Here is a 24,724-nt window from a genome sequence, read left to right on the forward strand (position 1 = left end):
TATATTAATATATTATATAAAAAAGACAAAAATAAAATAAAATATTAAACGGGGCGGGACGGAGCAGGGAATCCTCCCCCCATCCCTATCCCTGCCCCTGCCCCGTCCCCACCAGGGACCCCGATTAGGATCCTCGGTTTGACCCCGTACTCGGTCAAACGGAGGATTCCCAGACCCGATCGGGTCAGGTTCCGTAGGTTTTTTTTGCCATCCCTATTAGTGTTGTACTCGTTCATGTACACTCAAAAACTTAAGTTAATACTTAGTTCGAGCTGGTGTTGAACTTCTAGTTTGAGAAGCGTTGTTCTACCATTTGACGTTTCGTACTTGTCAATTAGTGGATTTTAGGCTAGACATTTGCGTTCTCAAGTTGGTGTCAAGTCGGATTCTATAAGTCATTTATAGGAGACTTTTCTTAAATTTCTTGTAATTGTCCAAATTGAAGTCGGACACATAGGTGAGGGGCAATCTTTGTACAAATTGAAACTCGAAGAATTCATTTTTATATATTTTTAGAATTTTTCAAACTAATATTTTTGAAATTTTTTCAAAAGTGATTTTAGTTGGTTAAACGCATTATTCTTAGGAACAACATTTTCTAGTCTTTCTTAAACCATTTAAAAGACATGTCAAACAATCCATTTATTATAGTTATTGAAAAAGTAATGACAATATAACTAACTGAAACTTATTTGGTAAAATTTAAGAGATAAATCATACCTTTTGAAACTAAAAAACTAAATATAAATAAACAAACGTATATTTTTATTAAAAAATTTGTTAGGTGTGAAATTACCTTATCAAACTTCCATGTCGAGCTACCTAGGTCAAACCAACTAGGTCGAACCATCTCAAGCCAAACTCGAACCGACCCAAACCTCGTCAAGCTAGTCCTCCTAAATCAACCTAAGGAAACTTCCTCTGTAAATAAGAGGAGAGATCTAAGTGTGAGATATGCTCCCATGACTCGACTTTTTGCTTCTCTCAACAAATTATTTGTTGATTTAGGCATTGGAGTGTGTTGGACTTAGCACCACACTACTGTATAGATTCCTTTATGTGCAGGTGTTCGTCGAAACTATCGACGTCGGAGATTGAAACAGAATTCATGCATCAACAAATTTCATCCGACAAATATAAATTTAAGTCATAGAATCCCGATCCACGAGCCAAATTGAACTTTTAAAATTATTTTTAATATTTTCTTTGAAATTATTTATCATTTTAGTCTATAAATATTATAATGCAATGTGACATGGTATTCGTAAGATATATAATTCTATAAGATTTGATATTATTGGGTTAAAAACTTAAAATAGACAAGAGTCAAAAAGTCAAAAAGTCAACGATGTTTCAAAATTCAAGAATGACCGCGAGTGCCCGCAGATTGCGTGCTCAAATAAAAAAAACACTATCATCACATCGGCTTCAGAAATTTACCAATATACCCTTTCACCTATGATTTTTAATTTAGAGATTAAAATAAAATCACTTTCCTATTTTTTCTAAATAAAATATTACATTGCAACAAGAAAAAAATAAAAGTGAAAATTCAAAAATTAAGTCATAAAAGAGAAAAAAAAAGGTCAAGACCACTTAAACTATATTTAAGTTACCGTGTAAATACGATTATTAAAATGTATTTAAAAATGACATATTTGATTATTTGTATTCAAAGTTTTAAATATAATAACAATGTCGATGTATTAATTTTCTAGGAATATTTATGAAATATCAAGTTCTGAAAAATTATAAAATTGCATTTCACTGATTTTTCACTGCTTTTAAATAAGTTAATCTTTATTAATTTTAAATATTTTATTGATATTTTTATATTTGTCTCCCTCGAATGGGAATTTAATGTCAATGATTTTATATTATGTCCATATAAATGTCAACATGTAAACGAAAATTTAATATAATATTTTATTTTAAAGTTATCTTGTCATATTTTTCTTAATTTTCCACGAATGACTTGTTTTTTGCAACAATTTATACCATAACTTGAACATTTACTAGTCATCCGATCACATTTCTCAAAAATGAAATTTAGAAACTATATTCATATGGGGTTTATGGACGGAAAGAAAAAACATGCTTTTTAGAGAGGTTGAGAGCTCGAGGAGGATGTTTGAGCTTATGTTCCCTTTCGGCGTTTCTTTTTGGGCCTCAGTGTCTGAAGTCTTTTATTATTATTGGTTAGGTTTGATTTCACTTGGATGAAGCTCATTCTTTTAGTTTGGCAAAGACCGTTTCTTTGAACGCCCTATGTTTTTTGTTTCATTTTTCTCAACGAAAGTTCGGTTTTATGAGTTATACATGCTTATTGACATGTGAATACAATTGCGAGTCTATTTGGTTAAATAACTTTTAACATTTACAAGTCATCCGATCATATAATCTATAGTATATATAAAAGGTGGGATGAGGAGAAACTTCTATATAACTCTCTTAACTTTTCTTTTGATGGCGATTGTGTCATTTAAATACAAACTTTCTCTCTCTAAATTTATCTCTTCTCTCACGATATCACCCCTCTAAATTCCCCTATTTTCTCTTACTAATCTTCTCTCTGTTAATTATTCTTTCATTAATTTTATCTTTCTCATTGATTTTTTTTAACTCCTCTCATCTACCACGTACCCTCCCCCAATCCTTTCATCTTCCTAACCCCCTTCCAATTATCACATACCCTCTCCTAATCCTTTCATATTCCTAATCCCCTTCCAATCCATATATAAATATGTGTCATCTCTTTCTCATGCCAACCAAAAATCAAGAGGTGGTGGATGAAACAAAGTGGAAAATTTTCCAAGTGGTGTGAAAGTATGAAGATTACTCTCTTGCTTTAGCAACGACAACAACAATGCACATATGGGTGATCGAGAGGAGAATTGATAGTGAAGAGAAACCAAATTAGAGCTGAGTTGATGGCATCGGTTCACTTTCCCAAATTTATCATTGTTCAGATTGAAAGAAATTCTAGAGTACGATGTGTCAAGATGGTGGTCGATGGAATCGAAATAAAGCAAAATTCGATTATTCTCATAATTTGGATAATAAGAATGCTTATGAGTTTGATTTTTATTTATTTATTTTTTAAAGTGATGCTTTTGATTCATATATGTGAAATGTTGTAATTATTTTTACAAAATTAGGGCAAACAAACAATTTTTATCCCTCTCAATATCATCAAGTTGGACCTTTTAGGGTTTATTCTTTCTCTCACTCTTACTTTTCTTTTCATTCTAGAATGAACAAACTCAATGATTTAACGTCACACAATTTAACAAAGATAAAATGTAATATAATAATTTATAATCAAGAAAATTAGAGGTAAATTAAGAACGTTCATTCATTAAAAAAAAAAAAAACTTGCACGTCGGTGCTTTTTCATATTTCTTACGCTTCAAATTTGTACTTACTTTCCATGCTAATATTTCATCATCTTCTTTTATTACAACAATATCATACCTTGAATTTATATTTATATATAATCACTTTCTTTCTTTAAAATGATAATATTATAAACTTAAAAAACACTTTGTTTTACTTTAATTTAGAACTACAAGATTCTACGTGCACCGTACGTGTTTCTTACTAGGTCCATAAAAAACAGATTTCAAAAACTTTTCAACAGGCCAAGTTGCCAAACTACACTTCAAGTTTTCACCAAAACAAATGGTTCAAAAAGAGGAGAATGAAGAGGGAAAGTGAGAAGCTATGCTTGGAAATCCCATTTGGAAGCATTGGGAAGGTGTCAGGTAGAGGCATCTCACAGGTATCTCCATTGAAATAAACTCTTCTTGGAAGGGCCCAACCATTTCTTAATGTGAATGATTCTAAATCTTTCTTAAGAAGAATCTCTGTTGTCACATACCCCAAATTGCCTTCACTGGATTGTACAAGCTCTGTGTTGTAGTACTCTATGCCCCAAAACAGACCCAACTCATCTGCAAACACACAATAAAACCCACATCATTTTACTCGAAACTTTGTTCGAGTATAGCCGTTTCGACCGGGTTTAATAACGTCGTTGTTCTGAAGAACTGTGTAGTGTAATTGTACCTCCAAATCTGAAGGATGGAAGTTGTGAGCTATTGAAACTAAATGCTTCTGTTGGTTGGTTGAAGCCTGGATGCTGGACTAGGATGTTCCAGTTTGAGTAGTTTCTGTCATAGTTGTAGTTGGAAACTGTGAGTTTCACCCTCCAATGGTTGACATAGTTTGCCTTCAAATGCCAATGCACCCGAACCGGGCACATGTGATCCGAGCACTGTACCAAGGCACGATTATCGGCAGAATCTGCTGTCGGTAACTGATATTCTTCTCTGGTGTTAGGGAGGAGTGTATTAGTAAGAAAAACATAGAGTCAAAAGGAGAGAAGAGCGGAAGACTATTGTGGGTTGACCTGATGACATGAGGCAAGAGTTCAAATCTTATGGTGGCCACTTACCTAGTACAAACTCCTAGTAATTTTTGGTAGCTATATGCTATAGGACCCTAGAGTTGCCAAGTGAGATTAGTCAAGGTGCAAATAAATTGGTTCGGACACTCAAGAAATCAAGAAAAAGAGAAAAGAACACACATATTGAAAAACCAAAATATAATAACAATATACTAGGCAAGGGGTAGCCTGGTTGGCAAAGACTTAGGGTCTCTTAGTCATCATGACTTAGAGGTCTCAACCTTCCAATGAGCTTAATGCAAAAAACCTTTGATGTCTCCCAGGTCCAGGCCTTCGAGCGGGCGCCCTTGGATATAGGGGAGCAAAGCTCCGACTCCCGGTTATAAAAAAAACATAACAATGTACTATACTGTCCTGACTTCGTCCTTGCGCCCACTGCAACCATGGCTTCCTAAAGATTCTCTTTAAAAGTCGAACCACGGGCTCTTTTGGGTCAGTTTAATTACCATGGTAACAGGAAAGTATGCTACATAGTAATGGAAGTCATAAGTTAAGTACAAAATCCCATTGACTGATGGCAGTAAAAATTGAAGCTAGCAAATACCTTATGCACTGAACAGAGCTTTTGTCTGATTTTCTGCATCCACAGCTGCATGCTGGGCAAGGTGTGATGGTGGAACTGTAAAATGTTGAGAGTGAAACACAGCAGAGTGGCGTCTTGTTATCCACAAACATGGAGTAAGTGCATGTTGATTTCCATGTTCCTGCAAAATAACACCAGTCAAGCTTCTGCCCTTGGATTTTGGGTGAAGTTTCCTAAAATGAGGAAGGAATTTCAACCAGTACTTTTAGGGAGCGTTTAGTTCATGGGTTTAGGATCATATAACCTAAAGTTAAGAAGTTCGACCGATATTTGATATGCAGGTAACCAGCAACTACATGACCCGCAAAACTAAACTTCTCAACTCTGGGCAACAGATACATAGCCTAATGTATAGCAAAAAAACTCTAAATTTGAGATATGCAAAGCTAAATGTGTAGCCTATGAGAGATGGGTTTCAAAAACCGAGCATGTTTCTACTCACCACAGAGGCTAGAATCAGCAGAGAGTGCCACTATTTGGGCTGTTTTCCTGAGCTAATAGAAATAGCATTGTTTTATCTAGCATTGCAATTGCCATCTTATTAACTTACTGAAAACCTGAACTTGTCTCTTGCCATCAATGACAGAAGAAACTGTTGGATTAGCATCCAGAAATGGGCTGCAAGTGTAACCAGGACCAGGCGCCATCAGAGTAATATTGGCCGGGTGCTGCTCATTGCCATCTTCATCCGAGCTCCCCACTGTGATTTCGAACGAAGAGAATGACTTCGAAGGGTCAACAGCCCAAGAAGAAAGAACACCACCGTTGCAGCAACCGTCCGACCTGTTTGCTGGTGATGCCTTTGACATGAGTTCAAGAATCATAGGGCTCTCCACGCAGGAGTGTGGGGTGTCATACTTGAACAACGAGCAATTCCCCTGCTCGGTTGCAAAAGCACCGCTCATCGACCAGATTACCTCACCCCTCACCCATGTCCACCCCAGCTTCCAACCAGGCTTCTCCACATGCCGGAACTGATAGTAGTTTTGGACAGTGACCCTCGCCTGGAAATCACAAATCCGCCAGAAAGTTCATAACTTTCCCATCTTCCAAACAAACCCAAATGCTTAAAACCATTGAATATATGCAAAAGAAACTACCCAATAATGAAGTTTTACAGTTGCAACTTGAGAACCTTCAACTTAAACAAAAGATAGCAACAGTTCATAGCGCTCCTAAAGGTTGTGGTCTAATGTTTACAGTTAGAGTAGTTTACACATTTATCAAGTTATAACCATCGAGTACGATTGCATAAACTCGACAGGTAATTGCTTCAATTGAAAGTTTCGGAAACAGGAGCCTACCAAAATAGCACAAGCATTATGATTAAACTCACCACATATCCACGAGTTGTCCAAGTTTGAATATCATAAGTAATCGTAATGTTTCCATTTGGATCCAAGGGATCATAACAATCTGCAATAAATATGTCAAGACTTAAGTTATCAATCAAACAGCAAAAAGAAAATGGCATATTTTCACGAGAAAATTGAATCTAAAGAAGGCAAGAAAAGATGCCTGCCAAACAAAAGCACATAGCTACCAAAAACAATGAAACAAAAGAATGAGAAGGGCTTGCTTCCATTTCCCTTCCACCAGCAAATGAACTAAGCAATTACAGACAAATCAAACCCCGACCCAATTGACATTTTGTTTGTTTGAAGAAGAATAAACCTACCCACAAAGGGTTTCAGAGTCTAGAAAGCTCCATTCCCATTTTATCCAGCTTATAGTCAAACAAGATTCCTAGAAAACATCGATTGATGTAACCTTTGAGAGGCCAAGTGTCGTGATCGGGGCTCCATTGCAGCAGGCGACGGAAGATGTTTGAAAGGTGATGGTTGTCGTTTCTCAGCTGCGGATGCCGGTTGGGATTGGGTAATTTTGAATAAACAAAAAGGAATGTTTGACATTGGAAGTTTGCAAAAACTAGTTTTGGGAGGAAATGTATGATAAGGGATTTGAATGAAGATAAGTAATTGGGGGGAATGCAGAAGATAGTGTTGTTTTGGTTGATCATTGCTAGGTGTTTCTTGTTTGGATGGAAATGAATAATTCCTTCTAGCGTTTGGAAGTGAGCTTAGGCGATGTTGACTCGGTTCCTCTTTATACTCAGCTCGTAGTTATTTGGTCGAGACGTTATTTATTGGCTTTAAAGATTAAAGATTCAAATTTCACGCTCTAGGTTACTAAAAGAAGAAAAAAAAATGTGCACAATTCGTTGTATTGTACCTTGTTCAATGCTCCCTTTATAGGTGCCAAGACTTTAGAAGTTAACCAAGATGATTCCAGGACGAGAAGAAATTTAATCTATACACTCGATCCATTGCTTCTACCCCTCCCCGATGCAGCCAGCTCGGGACTCGGACTCGAATTGAAGCCACTGTAGTTCAGTTGCAGCCTGACGACTGAATGAAGGTTGGGAGTGAGCTGCTCGGATACGATCTAAAACGATCACCGGACAATGGGAAGCGGGCTAGTCCCCGAAAAAGCCCCATCCTATCTTACTAATAAAAAGAAAGGGGCTCAAAATCTGTTGTTCCTAAGTTCATTGCACTACATTATAATAAGAGATAAGCATAAAATCTATCGTGCTAATAGGGTAAGAGACTTGCCAACTTGAACATTTGCCCTCTCTTTGACGTTAAGAAAATTTAAGAAATGATTTTAAATTCCGTGATTTGAAATCCAAGAAATTACTTTAGATTCCTTATCTTGCTTGGAACAAAAATGATTTGAAATGAAATAAATTAAATTTCTTTGGACGTTTTCTGAAAATGAAAATAAAATAAAAATTTTAGTGATTTGAACTTTTAATCTAAATTTATTATTTAGACATTAAAATATGACAATGTTAAATTTGTAATTTATTTTGAAATTTTAGGAAATCCTCCAAAATCCGACCATTTTGATTTTTTTTTTTAACATAAAAACTAGATTTGAAATCTAGGTCAAAATCATGTTGTGGCAAACAATGGAATTCATTTGAAATTTGTCATGTCTCAAAATCTTGTATACCAAAAATTTCGATGAAGGAACGAAGATGAGGAAAAAATCCCCAACGAGATGGGGATCACGGCCCCCTTCGCCATCCCTAAACCTAAGGTTGCAATTAACTAAAATATGAAAACTTAATTATAAAGATTAAAACAAATTTTTGTGAAAGTCTTGAATACCAAAATAATGATTGAAATGTTTAGGGATAAAGGCTTAAGTTAAAAAAGTATTAATATAATAACATTCCCATATTTATTAAATATATAAAATAAGTAAACCAATAAATAAGAGTTATTTTATTTTATTTTATTACTGAATAAATAAAGTAATGATTTACTTCAACCAACCCACTTCCACGTTGTCACGCACATGCTCTAAGTTGTGTTATTAAAAATAATGATAAAGACAATGTTTTAGATATCGATGTCCATGGAAATGTCAATGAAAATATCGATAAAATGTCAATATTGATGGATATTTCTGAAAAATTTATAAAAATAAAAAAATATTCAAATTACAAATAATTTTTTACCATTTTAAAATAAGTTAAAAATAATTAATATTAATATTACGTTTATATTAGTAAAATTTTGTTGATATTTTTCATATTTTGTCGATTTTTTTAAAAAAATATTATGGGAATTTTTTATTTTACCTCTCTTGATGTCGAATCTATGAACATATAAACATATCAATTGACATGTCGATAGATATTTAATACTATGGATAAAAATCAAAATTAATATTTTCTGAGAACTAAAATTAAAATTTTGAAACTAATAAAATAAAATTTAGAAAGACTTTGACATTTTTAGCCTATTTTCAATGTAAATTTACGATAATTTGGTCCTATAATTTAGGTACGTCGTAGTTTTAACATCTTTTCACTTCAATCCCCATGACTTTGACTTAATTTTAAATTGGTTCCTAAAATTTTAAAAGCTTCCATTTATTCTATATACCTCCCAATTTTCTTTATTCTTAAGACAAATTCTTTTTATTTGGCTATATCAACTAACTATGCTAAAGTTTACCCAAAACAAAAAAAGCAAAAGGATGAGGAGCAAAATCCTAGCAACAACCTAATTTTTCTATAAACATTTGTATTAGAATTGACAACCTCTTTGAGATCTCCGCGAAGAAAAGCTTAATTGACATGTGATGAAATTAGGACCATTCGTTTGATGAAAAATAAAAAGGAATATCGAAAATTCGAGTGGCTGAGATCTTCGCGAACATAAAAAGATTGAAGTTGATCAGATAATGATCTAGTAACATCAATCTAGTTAGAAAGGATATAGAGATGATTTATGAATATAGAGATGATTTATGAAGTTTAACTAAAAGAATAAATTTCCCCGGGACTAAATTAAAATTAAGCCCAAGCAATAGAATGTAATTTGTAATTTAAGTTTACATCCCTTCTATCGTCACCATAATCGCCTTCATTATCGCCTCCTTAAAATCTCGGGACCACAACCCTAAACAATTGGCCCTAATCGCCTTCATCCTTCTCCTTCCTCTTCCTCACCGTCCTCCCTCCAGGAGCTACATTGCCGAGAGTTAGCTGAATCCGACAAGGAGCTTGAGAAAGAGGGTATCTTATCCACTAAACTATGTTTAAATGGATCAAACCCCCGTTTTGTTTTAGCTTTCAAGCAGGAAATTTGGAGATCAATGTATAAAGAGAATCTGAATAGCTCTCATATATATAAAGTATCTTTCATAACATAATACAACAAATCTGATACATACGTTACATTCATTGAAGAGAGCATCATTTTTCACCCTGTAAGAAGGAACCAACTCTAAGCTAATATGACAGACAAGCCATGGCTTGGCTTCATTCCCTTTTTCTCTCTATGCACTTTGAAAAGCTCCAGTCCCCAATTTATATATAACTTATGGCAGTTCTATGTGGTTTCTTTACCTTAGAATAGCTCTGCTACTGCCTTTATATGATTTACTGCGAGGATGGTGTCAAAAGTGTTGAAGAACAGGCTAGAGGCTCGTGCACAACAGAATTTGAAGAAACTGAGATTGGATTGCCTTCCAACTGCAACATAGCTGCCCCCAGAATCTCTGTCAGTAGTTTCTTGAATTCGTCTTCTTTAACCGCCTTCCCGTCGTCCGCATCCACCATCTTGAATACATCAGACATCAGCTTGTCCATCTGCAGATTAAGATTAGATTGTACCAGACCAAACATCAGTTTTGGTGAGACGCTAATTAGGCATGATGTTCATGTTAGATTGACTGTTTTGTAACCTGATCGAGGGCGCCGAGCGGAGGTAAACCCGCTAATGGAGCAATCATATCCAGCGCCAACTGCAGATGTTCCTTTGGCAATTTCCCAGTTTTATCTTTTGGGACACTCTGAAGCGCGGCGTTAAGTGACTGCATAACGGATCAAATTATGATGGGTGAAGTACTGCAATCTTATTCAAGCAAGGACTGTTGGAAAAAAGTACTCGAATACAATACTACCTTGTCCAGTTCAAATTTTTTGGATAACAGTCTTCTTATGCTACTTCCATCAAAGGTATTCTCACTGTGAGCAACAATAACAGGCTGCTCTTTTAGGCGTTGAGCCACATGATCTGCAGCTCTCTTGAATTCCAACAAGAATATCTCTTGCGAGACGGGTACGTCCCAATTCTCACCCGCAGCACAGGACTCTATAGCTGGTTCGACTATATCGCTCATAACCTAAGAACAAATTTCAGTCATAAAACTACTATCAGTAGAGTAAACTAGCCAAACTGAGTGGGGATTTATGCCTTTTCATGCTCTCCAGTCACAGTTCAGCTAAGAACAAAAGAACTCAGTTTTATTAGTTCTTTTCAAATTCAAGTCCTTACCCAGGGGTCTGCAGGAGGAGGCATCCCTAGTTCCACAGTAAGATTTTCAAAAGCTTTAACAATGTAATCGTGAAGCGAACTGTCAGGTAGCTCGATTTGTGAGAAAATGGCAACCATCTCAGGCTCGTAGGCAGGGCCATTAATGAATTCAAGAAGATCTTCGCCATCGATCCGAAGTATGACGATGGGATCTCGCTTCAACCCCGCAGCCATGCCTAGCAGAATATCAGAGAGAACTTCTTTAAATTCAGTCTTGCTTACCTTTTCTCTTGATCCATGGGTGAATTCATTCAATACCTACATATCACCCCCAAAAAAAACACCATCCAGAGCAGAAATCGTCAGAGTTCAATGAATGGAGACTGTTTGCACTAAAGAAGACATATTTGATATTAAACTCAAGGAAGCAAAGTCATAAGTAGCAGGACAACTTGCCTTGAACCAAAAATGCGTAACATGTTTTAGAAAAGACAATTAGAAAACAAGAACAGTTTTATCAACAAAAGGGCTAACTATTTATATAAAGACCAGCCACTTCTTTTACTTAATTATTGGAGCAGGAAACTTAATTTATTATTAATGATGTCAGATGTTGACAATTCTAACTTTGTTAACGAGAATCAAATAAAACAAAAAAGAAGAAAAGCAAAAGTGACTAAAAAAAGTCAAAAAGAAAAGAGAAGATGAACTGAAAAAGGAAGCCAGAAAGTTGTAATGTTATCCCACCGGCCATGTTGGACCAGAGGTTGGATGCTTCTCAAGCTATCTGTAAATGGAAAAATATGATTTGTTTTGTAGACCAAGAAGGGCAAGTAAAATGATCATCACCCACTAAAGCTTAAATCATCATCATCACAATCACCAAATTAAAAGCAATATTTGTGAAGGGCAGGCATTAAGAAAAATAAAAAGAAACAAACATCATGCATTACCCTATTATATAATATTTGGACGGTCCAAAGCTTATGGAGTAAAATTAAATGGGATCTTTGTCTCGATTATACAAATAAAAAAATTATCATTAAACTATTCAAGACTCGCATTAAATAGGCCCCATTAAAAACTCATAAACTCAGAAGATATTCCCCAATTGCACGTTTGGACATAAATATGGACCATTCAAACACAAACACCAGGAACCTGTTTCAGTCCTCTTGTCTTCTATCATTTGAGCTGGATTAATTTATTGATATAAAAGATAGAGTTTTCTCCAGTTTAATAACCATAATGGTGGTCTCAAACCCAGTAGTGTCCAAAATGACCATTTAGAAGGAAGGGAATTCATCAATGATTGGATTACCAAGATTAGAGGTTCGAGAAAGAATATAAAACTGAATTCAGATTAGATTATTGAAATGAAAAAAGGAAAAGCAATCACCAGCTTCAGAAAGCACAAACTGGACAGGGGGGGGGGGGGGGGGGGGGGGGGGGGGGGGGGGGGCAGTTCTTGTCCTTTTCCCCAATTTGCATTCAGAATTTCCAGCAGGAATCCAAGTTACTACAAAACCCAATGGGGAAAACAGGGTAAAAAGAAAAACCCAATTCGCATTCAGAATTTCCAGGAGGAATCAAAGTTTCTACAAAACCCAATGGGGAAAACAGGGTAAAAAGAAAAACCCAATTTGCATTCAGAATTTCCAGGAGAAATCCAAGTTTCTACAAAACCCAATGGAGGAAACAGGGTAAAAAGAAAAACCCAATTCGCATTCAGAGTTTCCAGGAGGAATCAAAGTTTCTACAAAACCCCATGGGGAAAACAGGGTAAGAAGAAAACCCCAATTCGCATTCAGAAATCCAGGAGAAATCCAAGTTTCTACAAAACCCAATGAAGAAAACAGGGTAAAAAGAAAAACCCAACTCGCATTCAGAACTTCCAGGAGGAATTCAAGTTTCTACAAAACCTAATGGGGAAAACAGGGTAGAAAGAAAAACCCAATGAGGAATCAAAGTTTCTACAAAACCTAATGGAGAAAACAGGGTAAAAAGAAAAACCCAATTCGCATTCGGAATTTCCAGGAGGAATCCAAGTTTCTACAAAATCTAGTAAAAAGAAAAAAGGGGGGGAACCCTAATCTTAAGTTAAGAGGGGAGAAGGAAAATTAGAAGAAAGAAAGCGAAAGGAACCTCAGAGTAAATGTTGTCAGAATCAGGGGAAGTGCCGTGAGGAGGTAGGCCGAGAGCGGCTCCAATGTCGGCGACAGCAGGGTGGAGCTCTTTGAGGGAAAGTTTGCCGTCTTTGTCGGTGTCGAGCTCGCGAAACTTATGGTCGACGAAAGAGGCGAAGACTTGGTTGTTGGCAACCAACTCCATAATTTCTGAACCGTCCAGAACCTGTCCTGTAGTTCTGTTCATTGGGCAAGATGAATCTGAAGCAGAAGCGTCCATTAAATTCCGGTACCCTGCTTTGGATTCTCAAGTCTTGTGAACTGTGCGAGCTTTTGGCGTGAGTCCTGTGAGTCGCACGAGCAGAGAGAGAGAGAGAAAGGGGTATTGGAAATGGTGGTGATGGGGTCGTTGGCTGGTTCTGCTTCACTGAATCTTCAATCTTGGCCTTAAATGCAACAGAGAGAAAAATGGCAGCTTGTGAAGAAGGGGCGAATGGAACCCTCTGTTTGCTTTCGTACTCCGAAACGGATTTGTTGTTGGCCTCAGAAATCGACCATTGTCAACTCGATAGTGATGGAGCTTTGGGCTTTGAGCTTTGAATGATATTTATCCAATTTATTTTACAGTGTCAGAAATTTTTTTCTCTTTCTTTTTTAATGTCTCGTAGGTTCGTAGCAAATAAAAATTACTTTAAAAATAATTAAATTTGTTTATAATCATGTAATTGTGTGAATAAATAGGGCGATTAAGAATTATTTTATGGTATTTTGATATTTATAGATTTGTTTTTAGATATAGTACAACCAAACAAACTCGACCCGTATTTAAAATAACTTTTAAGAAAGTAAATACATCAATATTTTAGTTAGAACTATTTCATAAAATGTGTTTTAAGAAAAAGTAGTTTGTTAGAGAGCATGCGATTAAGAACTTAAAGACATCTTATTCTTCTAGGGAAGGTTAAAATTTTCAATCCTATATTTTTTGTTCTAAAAAAGTCCACCGGTATAGTTTAATACATATTAGTGTCTTAATGCACATATTGACATATATATCATCTATTTATTAAACAATTTATTACAATGAGGAGTGAAAATAAGGATCTAACCAACTTGTCCAAGCCAATCTAGTCGAGTCGCCAAATTGGTCATCAAGACTAAAAGGCCTTAGATGGCCAAGTTGACTACTAAGACCTTGAGATTGAGATAGCCAAGCCAATATCATGACTAAGAGGCTTTACCACTCTAACATCGTAATAAATCACGAACACATCACTAAGGATCTTGCATGTTAGCCCTTTGGAAATCCCAAAGAATCAGCAAAATCATTGTTGGAATTCAAATTATAGGCAATTCAAATGAATTGAGAAGTAAATAAACTACCGAAGGGACCTCATACAGATCCTACTTAATGTTCCACCCAACTTAATCTATTGTTTGACTTAGGCATCACACTGTATCAAATCTAACACAATATTGGTGTGCAGAGTTTATTGTACGTGGGTGTTCGTTCGAAGCTTCTATCGTCATAGCTCAAATCCAAATCTTTTATGAACGATGTTGACATGGACATGTATGCGAATTTAATCCTAGATGATACACTTTGGCTACAACCTTCAAGAAAGTGTATGCGTAGAAATCAATCTGAACATAATTCAACTAGTCAAACATATATGATTGACTAAAAAGTGGGAGGTTCGAATCCCCACCATCACATGTTCTTCAAATAAAAAAAAGTGTGGTGGTGGAATTTCCTATTTTGCCCCTATATGAGCTAGGGCAAAATCAAAATTAAGAAAAAAGAGAAAAATGGGGAGAGTATTGATGACCACTAATACGTATGTGGTGGAGACACGTGGGGCGGTAAGGGGCTTGGGCCGGACACCCGACCTTTTTTCTTTTTCCAAAATTTTAATATATTTTGTCGCTTTCAACTTTAGACCGACGCGCCTCTCCTACACGTGCCCATCACGCACTCGTGTTCAGTTAAATAAAATTTTCAGCTAGTAAATCTAAAATAAATGAAAAGATAAAATTCTATCAATCAAATAATTTTAGTTCTTAATATTTAATGTCATAAATACATATAATTGGATATTCAAATTTCCATACTCCAAACTTATTGTTCTAAAAAAAATCTTTAATATTTCTAGGTATTTTATTTAATTTATTATCCTATGTAATTTTAACATTTTCTAATTTAAACTATCATTTTCATGAATGTTAAAATTTGATTGATTATAAATTTACACGACATAATACTTAATGAATTTGAGAGGAAAGTTTCCATATCATTATCATAAAATAAATAAATTTATTGTCAGAAAATGTGACATATGTTTTTCTCTTTGGAAATATGATAATTATAATAAAATAATAAATCAATGGAAAAAGGAATAGTTACAAAGAATCTCTAATTCAAGCGGTGGAATGTTTTCTCAATTTCAATTATTCTATGAAAGGATAAAACTTTGACATTTCAGATTATGACATATTGGAAAATCAATAAGATATAAGGTCAGAATATTATTTTCCATATAATTTTGATTTTGGTTTATTTTCATTAATCTATTTTCAAAATATTTATTATATTTTTTTATCTATTTTAATCCATCTGTTTCGAATAAAATATTATGTTAAAATTATGATCGAAATAAATGAAATTAAATTAAAATAAAAAATAAAACGGTGAGTATAAAGACGAAAAAGAATATTTAAAAAGTACATGTATTAATATAAAGGGATTAAAATAAATGCTTTAAAAATGATGAAGAAATTTAAACAAAAAATGTAATTGTTACAAAATACTAAATGGTTAATATGATCAACATAATCTTTCATCTTTTCATACAAATCAACAATATTTGTACACAAGTATAATTTTTCAAATCTAAAAGTTTAGGGGCAAAATAGAAAGAAAATCTGATTTTCCCTTTTTTTTCTTATATGACAAGTATAATCTAATAAACCTTTTTTTTTCCCTTTTCTTAAATACAACTTATTGTTCGAATATGTGAGAATTCGAATTCAATACCTTTAAATCAGAAGTAGGTACCTTAATCAAGTCGTACTCACATTGACACGAACTAACACGAACTAAAAGGCAAACCTCGTACGAACTAAAAGGCAAACCTCGTACTCTTAAATACCAATCGCCATTATCAACCTACAACTCCCAACAATATAATATATCTCATTAAAAAGCTTATAATATACCCAATATCATGCACTTCTATATACACAGAAATAATACAATCATGAAATAAATCAGTGTTTAGTATATTAAAAAACATCAATACGAGCATCAATAATCTCCTTCAAAAACCAGAGCTCTAAATCTCCGCTCTTTATTTGATCCAACCCAGGATATGTCAATATTACAGCAGCCTGAGACTTACTTGGCACAAAACAGGTCAGAAAACCGCCATTTTTGACATTTCGGTTTCGACGATTGTTCATCAGAACTTACCTTCTCTGCATCATCTGTAACTCTATTTTCCATTGTTGACACAGGTTCTGTTGCCTTTGCTGCTAATTCAGTTTCATCCTTCTTGTGATTCTGCCAAAACAAGATTCACTGGATAAGCCTCTTAGAATAACATTTCAAGGTCATTTCCTTTACATTTCTAAGAGTCTGCAGAAGCATTTTCATAACTACCGCCATTTTTGACATTTCGGTTTCGACGATTGTTCATCAGAACTTACCTTCTCTGCATCATCTGTAACTCTATTTTCCATTGTTGACACAGGTTCTGTTGCCTTTGCTGCTAATTCAGTTTCATCCTTCTTGTGATTCTGCCAAAACAAGATTCACTGGATAAGCCTCTTAGAATAACATTTCAAGGTCATTTCCTTTACATTTCTAAGAGTCTGCAGAAGCATTTTCATAACTAGATGAACTATAATCTTCTTCATTTAAGTACCTTTTTACTACGAGTCTGTGATGCGGGCAGGGATGAAATGTTATGCAGCAGGTCGATTATCGTCGTTTGGCTGCAACTTGTTGTTTTATGCCAAAACAAGGCTGCAACTTCTGCTGCCTTGAGCCTTAGTTCAAACAGGTAGTGATCGATTTCTGCTTCGTGTTTCGCTATGAATGGACGGAGAACGAAACGAAACATACATGCTGTTCCCTGAAAACAAACTTCATTAGATACTTACTCATCGAGGCGAAAATGCAGCAGAAATGGAAAGATGCATAAAGCTAGAGATTTTGAAATGCTCACTTTTGTTTTAGGATGCCAAAGATATATAAAGAATGCTAGCTTTGCTTCATTGTACAGTGGCAGCCTTGACAAAGAATGATGCACAAACACAATCAGCTGATGAAACTCACACAAGAACTGCGCCCAGAGGGCGACATAGTGTCCCAAGTTGAAAACTTAAGTTTTAGCCTCGGTGCATCATGAGCGTAATACAAGGAGTGGATCTCAAAAAAGTTTAAATCTTATTTTGGTGATTGTCCTTTCAGCTCGTTCATTTTGACCATTTATTTCAAAATGTCTCCTTTTGATCCCCGTACCTTCGTCTATTATCTATTTAAGTTTTTTACTTTCAAAACATTCATTTTCATCCTTATATATTTTTAAAGATGACAATTTCGATCATTATATTTTCTCTCATCTCATTTTTTTCCTATCATAATTTCACCTACACTATACCCAATTATTTTTTAAAATATCATCGAAGTTTCAAATTAAAGGCTTTTTGTTGGGTATTGGATTTGTTTAGGACTCAAATAATCACTTTCTCCAAAATAAACATTTTAAAAGGACAAGACACGTGGTTAAAATAGACAAAAGCTAAGAAAACAGAAACCAAAATGTATGTTTTGGGTAGAGTAGACTGACCGAAATCAACCAAAGCTAAAAAGTCCAAAAGCCCAAAAATATGATTTAAAAAAAATCGCGGAAGAGATCAGATAATGAACAGATACATTGGCATACCATGAAATCAAAGGGTCTCCCATTCTCTCAAACACTGTAAGCAAAGCAACTATAATCCTACAGACATTGAAAAGAAAACCTTTAGACACTGTTCTTTAGTTGAATCAAATTAAGCTGCAAGATTCAAGCACAGGGCAGCCATTACAGACCAATAATGGCACCAAAACAGAAGTTGGAATATCTCTAATGAACTCCTCTCCACAATCTTGTAGCACTCATAAGCAGGATAAACATACCCAAAAGCCATTCTGTCACATACAAACTGATATTCAAGCCCTTATCAGAAGGAAAAACAGGGGAAGGAAGAGAAACCCAAAGAACAGAGTGTTTACATACAGAAGAGTTCTTGATATAAAAGAACCCATCACCTCCAGTCCCTACGATTCAGAAAGTTCAATCTCAAGTCCCAAAATAGAAGATGAAACTTCACCAATAGAAAAGCAGACGGTTTATACTAAAAGAAAGGAAAAATTCTACTCTGTTCAGTTTTCTAGATGTCAAACGTTGTGATTTGTAAACATGCCGATTGAAAATAAACAGACGAAAGTTCAGTGAACACAAAGGAAGCATAGCGACGATTCATGGAGAAAGTTAACAGACTCTAATGATCCATTGATTCAGTTTTTGAATTGAATAGAACAGGAAATGGAAAATCATCTGAAAGGCCCTAATATATCAATATCTTCGATAAATTTACAGAGCTCTACCATTTCTACGACCATATGCAAAATTGAAATCGTTTACAGTGATCATACTTCAGGGCAAATGGGTTCTCACTTCTTTCATTTTGAGCTTATGGGTCTGTTTAATCGAGAAGTTAGACCCAGAAAATGATCCTGAGCGCAAGGAATCGTGATCCCACCAAGTTGATGCTCGAATCCGAACTCTTCAGCAGCCTGACTCAACAATTCTTGGAACAGAGGATTCTTCAAGTACGACAACGGCACCACAAATCGCTTCCTCTCTTCTTCTTCCTCCCCAACATAGACCACAAAATGCCCTTTCGGAACGTCCAACGAGGCCGACCGGTGCTTCATCACTTCGAACCCAACCCGCCGGGGCGACGGCGCTCCACGGTGAGTAATTTGCTTAGCGTGAAGAATGATCTCCGGCAGACGAATACCCATTTTCGCCAACTGTTCGATGAAATGCCTCACAGAGAAAACGAAGATGAATTCAAATTTTTGGAATGCCTCTTCGAGCTCCCGAATTGTGGAACTTTATACCGATTCTTTGGTGGGTTTTTGGATTCTGGTTTTACCCATAAACTGGTATTATCCAAAGCCCAGACTTGGCCGAGAATGGACCCACGTGAGTGTGGAAACCGCTACGTCGCCCCCTGGTTTTTTCCATTAAAGTTCATCTCCCTTGGCCTACCATAGATAGGATGAATGAAGAGGGAAGACATTCACATTATTTTTCAATCTTTTTTAACCTTATCTTATGATTCTTATCTTTAATTTTATTACTTTAATTGTGACAATATGTATTGAAAATATTAATATAATAAAATCAAATTATTAAAAAAATTGATTCATAATATTTTTATAAATATCTATCTATCTACACTCATTTTTAGATACTTTATTACTTTGTTTTGAGTTATGAAAGAGATTATTAAGGTAACAATGTAATTTTCTAATGTAGTGTTATTGCTCAAAATTATATGGACCTTTTCAAAAAATGTTGTTACTTTAATTATGTCTTGATTAATATCCTAAACCATATGGAATATGCTCTTTTAGAAAATAAATAAATAAATATTTTTTTTAATCTCTATTCATCTCTTATATGTAAATCTTTTAATGGTAGGAGATACATATACTTACTAGACAAAGTTATATCTCAAAATTTGCAATGAGAGAAATATTGCAGGTTGATTATAATGTGAGATTCTTAACCTATCCTCTCAAGATCGTGGCTCTTTTGACTGATTGATCTTGGTCAGATCTCATTTTTTATCGAGTGCTCGTTTGAGTATTTTGAACTCTGATATCATATTAATATTCATCGGTTCCATCTCAAACCAATTAATAATGAAAGTAGTAGTTTATATCTATTATAACGTGAAATTCCAATTCTTAACACATCCTTATTTTACTAACACTACCAATAACAACTAATAAATGTGTATAGTTTCATGGTTAAAAGTATAGCAATATCTTCCCCTAAAGTTCCACTTTTTCTATGATGAGGTAGAGACGTTTTAAGTAATACAACGGTAAAAAGCCAAAATAACTAAATTAATAGTTTAAACAATATAGGATCTAAATGAATAAAAGTTAAAATATTATGAGAATATGAATACTACTCTCATTTATTGTCTTTCATGTTATTATATCATTTAATAATATACGGGGTCCAACAATATTAAATAATTATCATAAAAGTAAATTTATAACGTACGGAAGGAGTAAAAAAAGTCGAGATAAATGTGGCTGATAATTCTATACAAATATTTCAAATTTATACGCATCATTGATTATTAGGGGCATGGAGCCTCATTCAATAATTTTCGATGGAACTTTAATTTGAAGTCCATCAGCAAAGAAGTTCTCGAAGGTGGCCAGCCGACCATAATGTGACTCATTTTATCTCATTGGTTGTACTATTTTGAATGAATATGCATTCAATAGTTTTTCTTTTTATTCTTTTAAATTCAACGAGACGAGATTCAAACCTTCAACATTTTTATCGATGATGTATAACGTACCAATCTAAAATCGTACTATTACTCTACAAAGGAAACAAATACTCTAAATGGCTAGGTACCACTATCTTTCTAAGTTATTCTAACTTCTTCGTGATTCCATGTCGCAGCAAAAGAAAAAGAAAAAAAAAGTCATATCAGTAGGAGGGGAGTGACTTAAAATAGTCGAGACTACCGACTCTTTCTTATTCTCAATAGTGTGTTAATGGTCCAAAAATACTAAATAGGTGGGATTTTCAAAAATTTGAACTATGTTCAAATTAACCTATATTAAATAGTTATGAAAAATACTTGGTTCAACCAAATCTTATACTCATCACCACCGAAAATAAATGAACAACTCGTTTAAATAATTAAAAAGAAAATATATATTTTTACATTTATCTCTTTCAATTATCACACGAGAATACAGAATAGATTGGTGCACGTTCGTGACAGCCAAATATGTTCCAATAATCATGAGAAGCATGCATATTTCAAATCTCCATCTGTCATCCGCGTGTGGGAAGGGGGCAGAGGGCATAAGATTTCCGTACAGTAACAGAGTGGAGGAATGAATGCGATTCGTCGGCATCTGCTACAGAGAAAAAGAATGTGAGCCATCAGCCGACAAGAAGAAGAAGAAGACGAAGACGAAGAAGAAGGAGGAGGATCCGAATCCGAATCCGAAGTTTCTTAATTCATGCCCTAATAATGGCTCTGCCTCTCTGCCGCTGGCTTCTGCACGGAAACTCTCAGATTTTGTCTGTACGGTAACCCTAACCCTAACCCTAATCCCAAGCCATTCTTTGCATTTGACTTCAAGTTCTACTTCTGTCAGACGCGGCCACGGCCGCGGCCCCTTCCATTTAATGCCTCGACACCTGTAATATTAGTGTTCTTCAATATCGTAGTTCTTTTGGCTCGATATCATTTTTTGGACTAAAGGTTCATTATTTGAGTTTTTGGACTCTGATGCCGTATTAATATTCACACGGTATAAACATGTGGAAAGTCTTTTCTTTCTTAACACAGGCAGATAGGTCTGCTTCACTTTTGGTGTCCGCGTCTTCCACTATTCATACTAAATTCCAATTATTCTATTTTGTTGTTTTTTTTTTCTCTAATACAGTTCCATTTATTAAAACATTGTATTTTGTACTATTTTTTGTCTCTTCATTCATTTAATATATTTTTGAAATGTTCATTTTGATTCTGGTACTTTTAAAAAGATGACTAGTTTAATACTTATTTGAAAAATTTTAGAATAGGAGCTATTTAGTACAAGTAAAGTTGTCTTTGATAAAAATTATGATCGAAATAAATGAGGTAAAAATAAAAATTAAATGGATTAACATTGTCACTTTTTGAAAATAAGAAACAAATCTATTCGTCGAGCAAAAGGAGAATACATTGACCAGAATGATTAAAATTTAAAAGTACAAGATCAAAATAATATTTAAGTCTTTATCTAAAGGTCTTAATTATATTGTGAATGTTCGATCGGACTTTATGGACTAATAATCCCTTGAAGTGTTCATCATGGAATTTGAATATATTTTTTTAAGTGTTTATTTGCTCTTTCTCCTTATCTCGATCATCACTAGACCAATTAATCTAGGATAGCTTGTTTACTATAATATTGTGTTGTTTTACTTTTGAGTGCTCTTCTTAGACATTTTATGATTAATTTCTCTATTTTATTTTAAATTTATAGTTGACCTCATTTGAATGGTTTGTGTCTATATATATTTTTTTTAACATTTATAATATCTTTAATCATATTTAAGAATGTGTCAAATGATAAATGTGTTAAGTTTTAGATATAGGATAAAAGAGAATAAGCGTAAAGTATTATTCATAAATAGGTAAAATTTCTTAGACGTGAATATTAAAAAAAAAAAGAAAAGATGGTTACCGAAAAATAAAGTTTTACAGTGTCATGAAAATATCATATCCACATTATCCTATCATAAAGGTCGATTTGAACGACTTTACGTGAGATAACACATTTTAGTATGTGCTAGATACACGCTGTGAACCTTATTTTGTTTTAAAGGTTTTGTAGGCCATCTTATTGAGTTAATAACGGGTCGTCTTATCTTCAAAGGATAGGAATGAAGTTGCACTAGATTCAATCCATTCAAGACTTGGTAAAGCGTGTAGTCTCAATGATCTTATCTTGTAAATGAATAGTAATTGAAGTTGACATGCAAGAGTGATCTCATTTTTGATAGAATAGTAGTCATCCGAAGAATGATCCGTTCATGAATTTGGTTTGTGTAGTTTGAGATTGGAAAGTTCCTACAATTATATATAATTTGCTAATTGAGTTATGTATATATAGAGATTATATGATCAATTTCTCAACTCTAGTCCATACAAACCAATAATTCTTAACATGTGAAAACTCTAACTCTGATAAGTCACATCGTCAAACATTAAAAGTTAGAAATAGTGAAAATAACAACTCAAAAAATATTTTGAAAGGAATAAAATAGAAATATTAAAGACGAGCTAGATATGGGAGAGTGATATGGTTAAGCAAGGTAAAAACATAGTTAAGTTGTAATTATCTGTTTATAAAATTCATTTCAACTAGCTATTATATTACGTCACCTCATCTAAGTTTTACTTTAGAATAATTGGTAGACTACATTTCATCGATCAATATTCACGGTAGAAAAAAAAAAGACAAAATATAGACATAACTTTAACTTTAGCTTCTTAAAACTTTCCATATTACATTATAATTTAACTAGGAAAAAGGAGTTAGAGCTTTTTTTTTTCTTTTCTTTTCCTAGTGGAAAAAGAGATGTTATTGAGTTTGTTGGTTTTTCTAATTTGTGATTGAAATTGGGAGTAGCATATGTAGTGGGCTGTTAACAAAAAGACATGATTTTGACTTAAAGAAAACTTGTAATTTTCCTTAATCTTTTCAAATGAAAGAGGCTTTCCAAGTCTTGTCCTTGTCTCTTATTTGAACACAATTATAGTTTATAGGTACATTTGTGGAAAAAATGTTTTTCTTTTTTCCTTTCTTGGTCCAATATTGTAGTTATATATGTATTTTCTTTAATAAATATTTAAGTTTCTATACTTCTAAAAAATGTAACAATTACGTTTTGTTCACGTTCATTTGAATATCGTTTAATAGAGTACAAAACACTTATTATCATTTCAAAGGTTGATAATTCGATTCTCATCCCTATAAATTAATGAACTAAACAAAAATTAGTTTTTTTCATTAAAAGTTTTGTTGCAGTTAAATCATAATGGGACTTATGTGATATTATTGGATCATATTAGAGCTTCGTTTGTAAGAATTTTTTTTTTCCCTTTCTTCACTTGACTCATTTTTCTACCTAATTACTTTTTGACGAAGTTTTTGTCTTAAAAAATTTAGGGTCAATTTGATAATATTCATGTTTCTCGTTTCTTGTTTCTTATTTTATCTTTTTCAATAAAAGAAAAGAAAAACACAGTTGTATTTGGTAACCATTTTAATATGTTTATTTTTCTTGTTTCTTATTCTTTAAAATTTTAAATTAAAAAAATTAAAGTTTTATATGACAATTAATTATTCAAAATTTTTATGTTACATTTATTTTTTTTTTGATATTTATTATGTATTTTATAAATAAAATGATAAAATTATACTTTTATCCCTATTCTGAATAAGAAACAAGAAGCTTGATTTTGTTGTTCCTAAAATTTTAACGTAATTTTGGAAAGATTTTTCTAAAATTAGAAATGAGAACATGAACAATTACCAAATGCTTAATATTTATAAAAGAAATAAAAATAAAAAATAAGAGACGAGGACGTTACCAAATAAGTCTTTAATTGTTATATTTTTTAAGTCGGAAAAAAACAATATATTAGAGAGGAAGAGTAAGATGAGCAAAATTGTATATAATAATAGCTCAAAATAAAAAGCTACAAATATTTAAATGCAAAACTTTAATGTGAAAAATATCTATGAGCAAGCTAGATGTAAGATAAAAACACTTAAAAATTAATAAATAAAGATAATTATTTGCTATCACCATCATTTCATTTTCAAAAATAATTT

General features: G+C 33.8%; 4 protein-coding genes across 4 annotated transcripts; all 4 read right to left on the bottom strand.

Moving 5' to 3' along the window:
- Positions 1 to 3,591: 3,591 nt before the first annotated feature.
- On the bottom strand, positions 3,592 to 7,132 carry LOC111007571 (COBRA-like protein 4). Its single transcript, XM_088122400.1, has 6 exons — positions 6,822 to 7,132; positions 6,388 to 6,467; positions 5,602 to 6,055; positions 5,013 to 5,172; positions 4,069 to 4,331; positions 3,592 to 3,953 (listed from the first exon to the last, which is right to left on the bottom strand). Exons 1-6 carry the CDS (start codon positions 7,069 to 7,071, stop codon positions 3,670 to 3,672), a joined length of 1,491 nt encoding a protein of 496 aa, XP_087978526.1. The 5' UTR covers positions 7,072 to 7,132; the 3' UTR covers positions 3,592 to 3,669.
- Positions 7,133 to 9,730: 2,598 nt separating this feature from the next.
- Positions 9,731 to 13,558, bottom strand: LOC111007917 (Calcium-binding EF-hand family protein). Its single transcript, XM_022280463.2, has 5 exons — positions 13,034 to 13,558; positions 10,910 to 11,206; positions 10,536 to 10,757; positions 10,317 to 10,445; positions 9,731 to 10,221 (listed from the first exon to the last, which is right to left on the bottom strand). The coding sequence occupies exons 1-5, from the start codon at positions 13,292 to 13,294 to the stop codon at positions 10,012 to 10,014; spliced, it is 1,119 nt and encodes a 372-aa protein (XP_022136155.1). The 5' UTR covers positions 13,295 to 13,558; the 3' UTR covers positions 9,731 to 10,011.
- Positions 13,559 to 16,187: 2,629 nt separating this feature from the next.
- Positions 16,188 to 18,878, bottom strand: LOC111007692 (putative HVA22-like protein g). Its single transcript, XM_022280147.2, has 8 exons — positions 18,738 to 18,878; positions 18,297 to 18,337; positions 18,110 to 18,208; positions 17,961 to 18,017; positions 17,241 to 17,304; positions 16,938 to 17,147; positions 16,720 to 16,809; positions 16,188 to 16,573 (listed from the first exon to the last, which is right to left on the bottom strand). The coding sequence occupies exons 1-8, from the start codon at positions 18,744 to 18,746 to the stop codon at positions 16,409 to 16,411; spliced, it is 735 nt and encodes a 244-aa protein (XP_022135839.1). The 5' UTR covers positions 18,747 to 18,878; the 3' UTR covers positions 16,188 to 16,408.
- On the bottom strand, positions 18,743 to 19,328 carry LOC148211647 (auxin-induced protein 15A-like). Its single transcript, XM_088122430.1, has one exon. It carries the CDS (start codon positions 19,085 to 19,087, stop codon positions 18,743 to 18,745), a length of 345 nt encoding a protein of 114 aa, XP_087978556.1. The 5' UTR covers positions 19,088 to 19,328.
- Positions 19,329 to 24,724: the final 5,396 nt, after the last annotated feature.

This window comes from Momordica charantia (assembly GCF_013281855.1).
Source record: "Momordica charantia cultivar OHB3-1 chromosome 4 unlocalized genomic scaffold, Mcharantia_2.0 BLBB01000004.1, whole genome shotgun sequence".
Classification (NCBI taxonomy): Eukaryota; Viridiplantae; Streptophyta; class Magnoliopsida; order Cucurbitales; family Cucurbitaceae; genus Momordica; species Momordica charantia.

Excerpts from the sequence above, each read along its gene's own strand:
- LOC148211647 (XM_088122430.1), bottom strand. The coding sequence starts at position 19,087 with ATGGGTATTCGTCTGCCGGAGATCATTCTTCACGCTAAGCAAATTACT.
- LOC111007917 (XM_022280463.2), bottom strand. The coding sequence starts at position 13,294 with ATGGACGCTTCTGCTTCAGATTCATCTTGCCCAATGAACAGAACTACA. Across the intron at positions 11,207-13,033 it reads CTGACAACATTTACTCTGAG|GTATTGAATGAATTCACCCA; the intron begins GTTCCTTTCGCT and ends GGTGATATGTAG. Across the intron at positions 10,222-10,316 it reads CGCTCGGCGCCCTCGATCAG|ATGGACAAGCTGATGTCTGA; the intron begins GTTACAAAACAG and ends CTTAATCTGCAG.
- LOC111007571 (XM_088122400.1), bottom strand. The coding sequence starts at position 7,071 with ATGATCAACCAAAACAACACTATCTTCTGCATTCCCCCCAATTACTTA. Across the intron at positions 6,468-6,821 it reads CGACACTTGGCCTCTCAAAG|ATTGTTATGATCCCTTGGAT; the intron begins GTTACATCAATC and ends TATTTATTGCAG. Across the intron at positions 5,173-5,601 it reads GAGACAAGTTCAGGTTTTCA|GAACATGGAAATCAACATGC; the intron begins GTAAGTTAATAA and ends GTTATTTTGCAG.
- LOC111007692 (XM_022280147.2), bottom strand. Across the intron at positions 18,018-18,109 it reads CTGTTTTGGTGCCATTATTG|GATTATAGTTGCTTTGCTTA; the intron begins GTCTGTAATGGC and ends CAATGTCTGTAG. Across the intron at positions 17,148-17,240 it reads TTTGGCATCCTAAAACAAAA|GGAACAGCATGTATGTTTCG; the intron begins GTGAGCATTTCA and ends GTTTGTTTTCAG.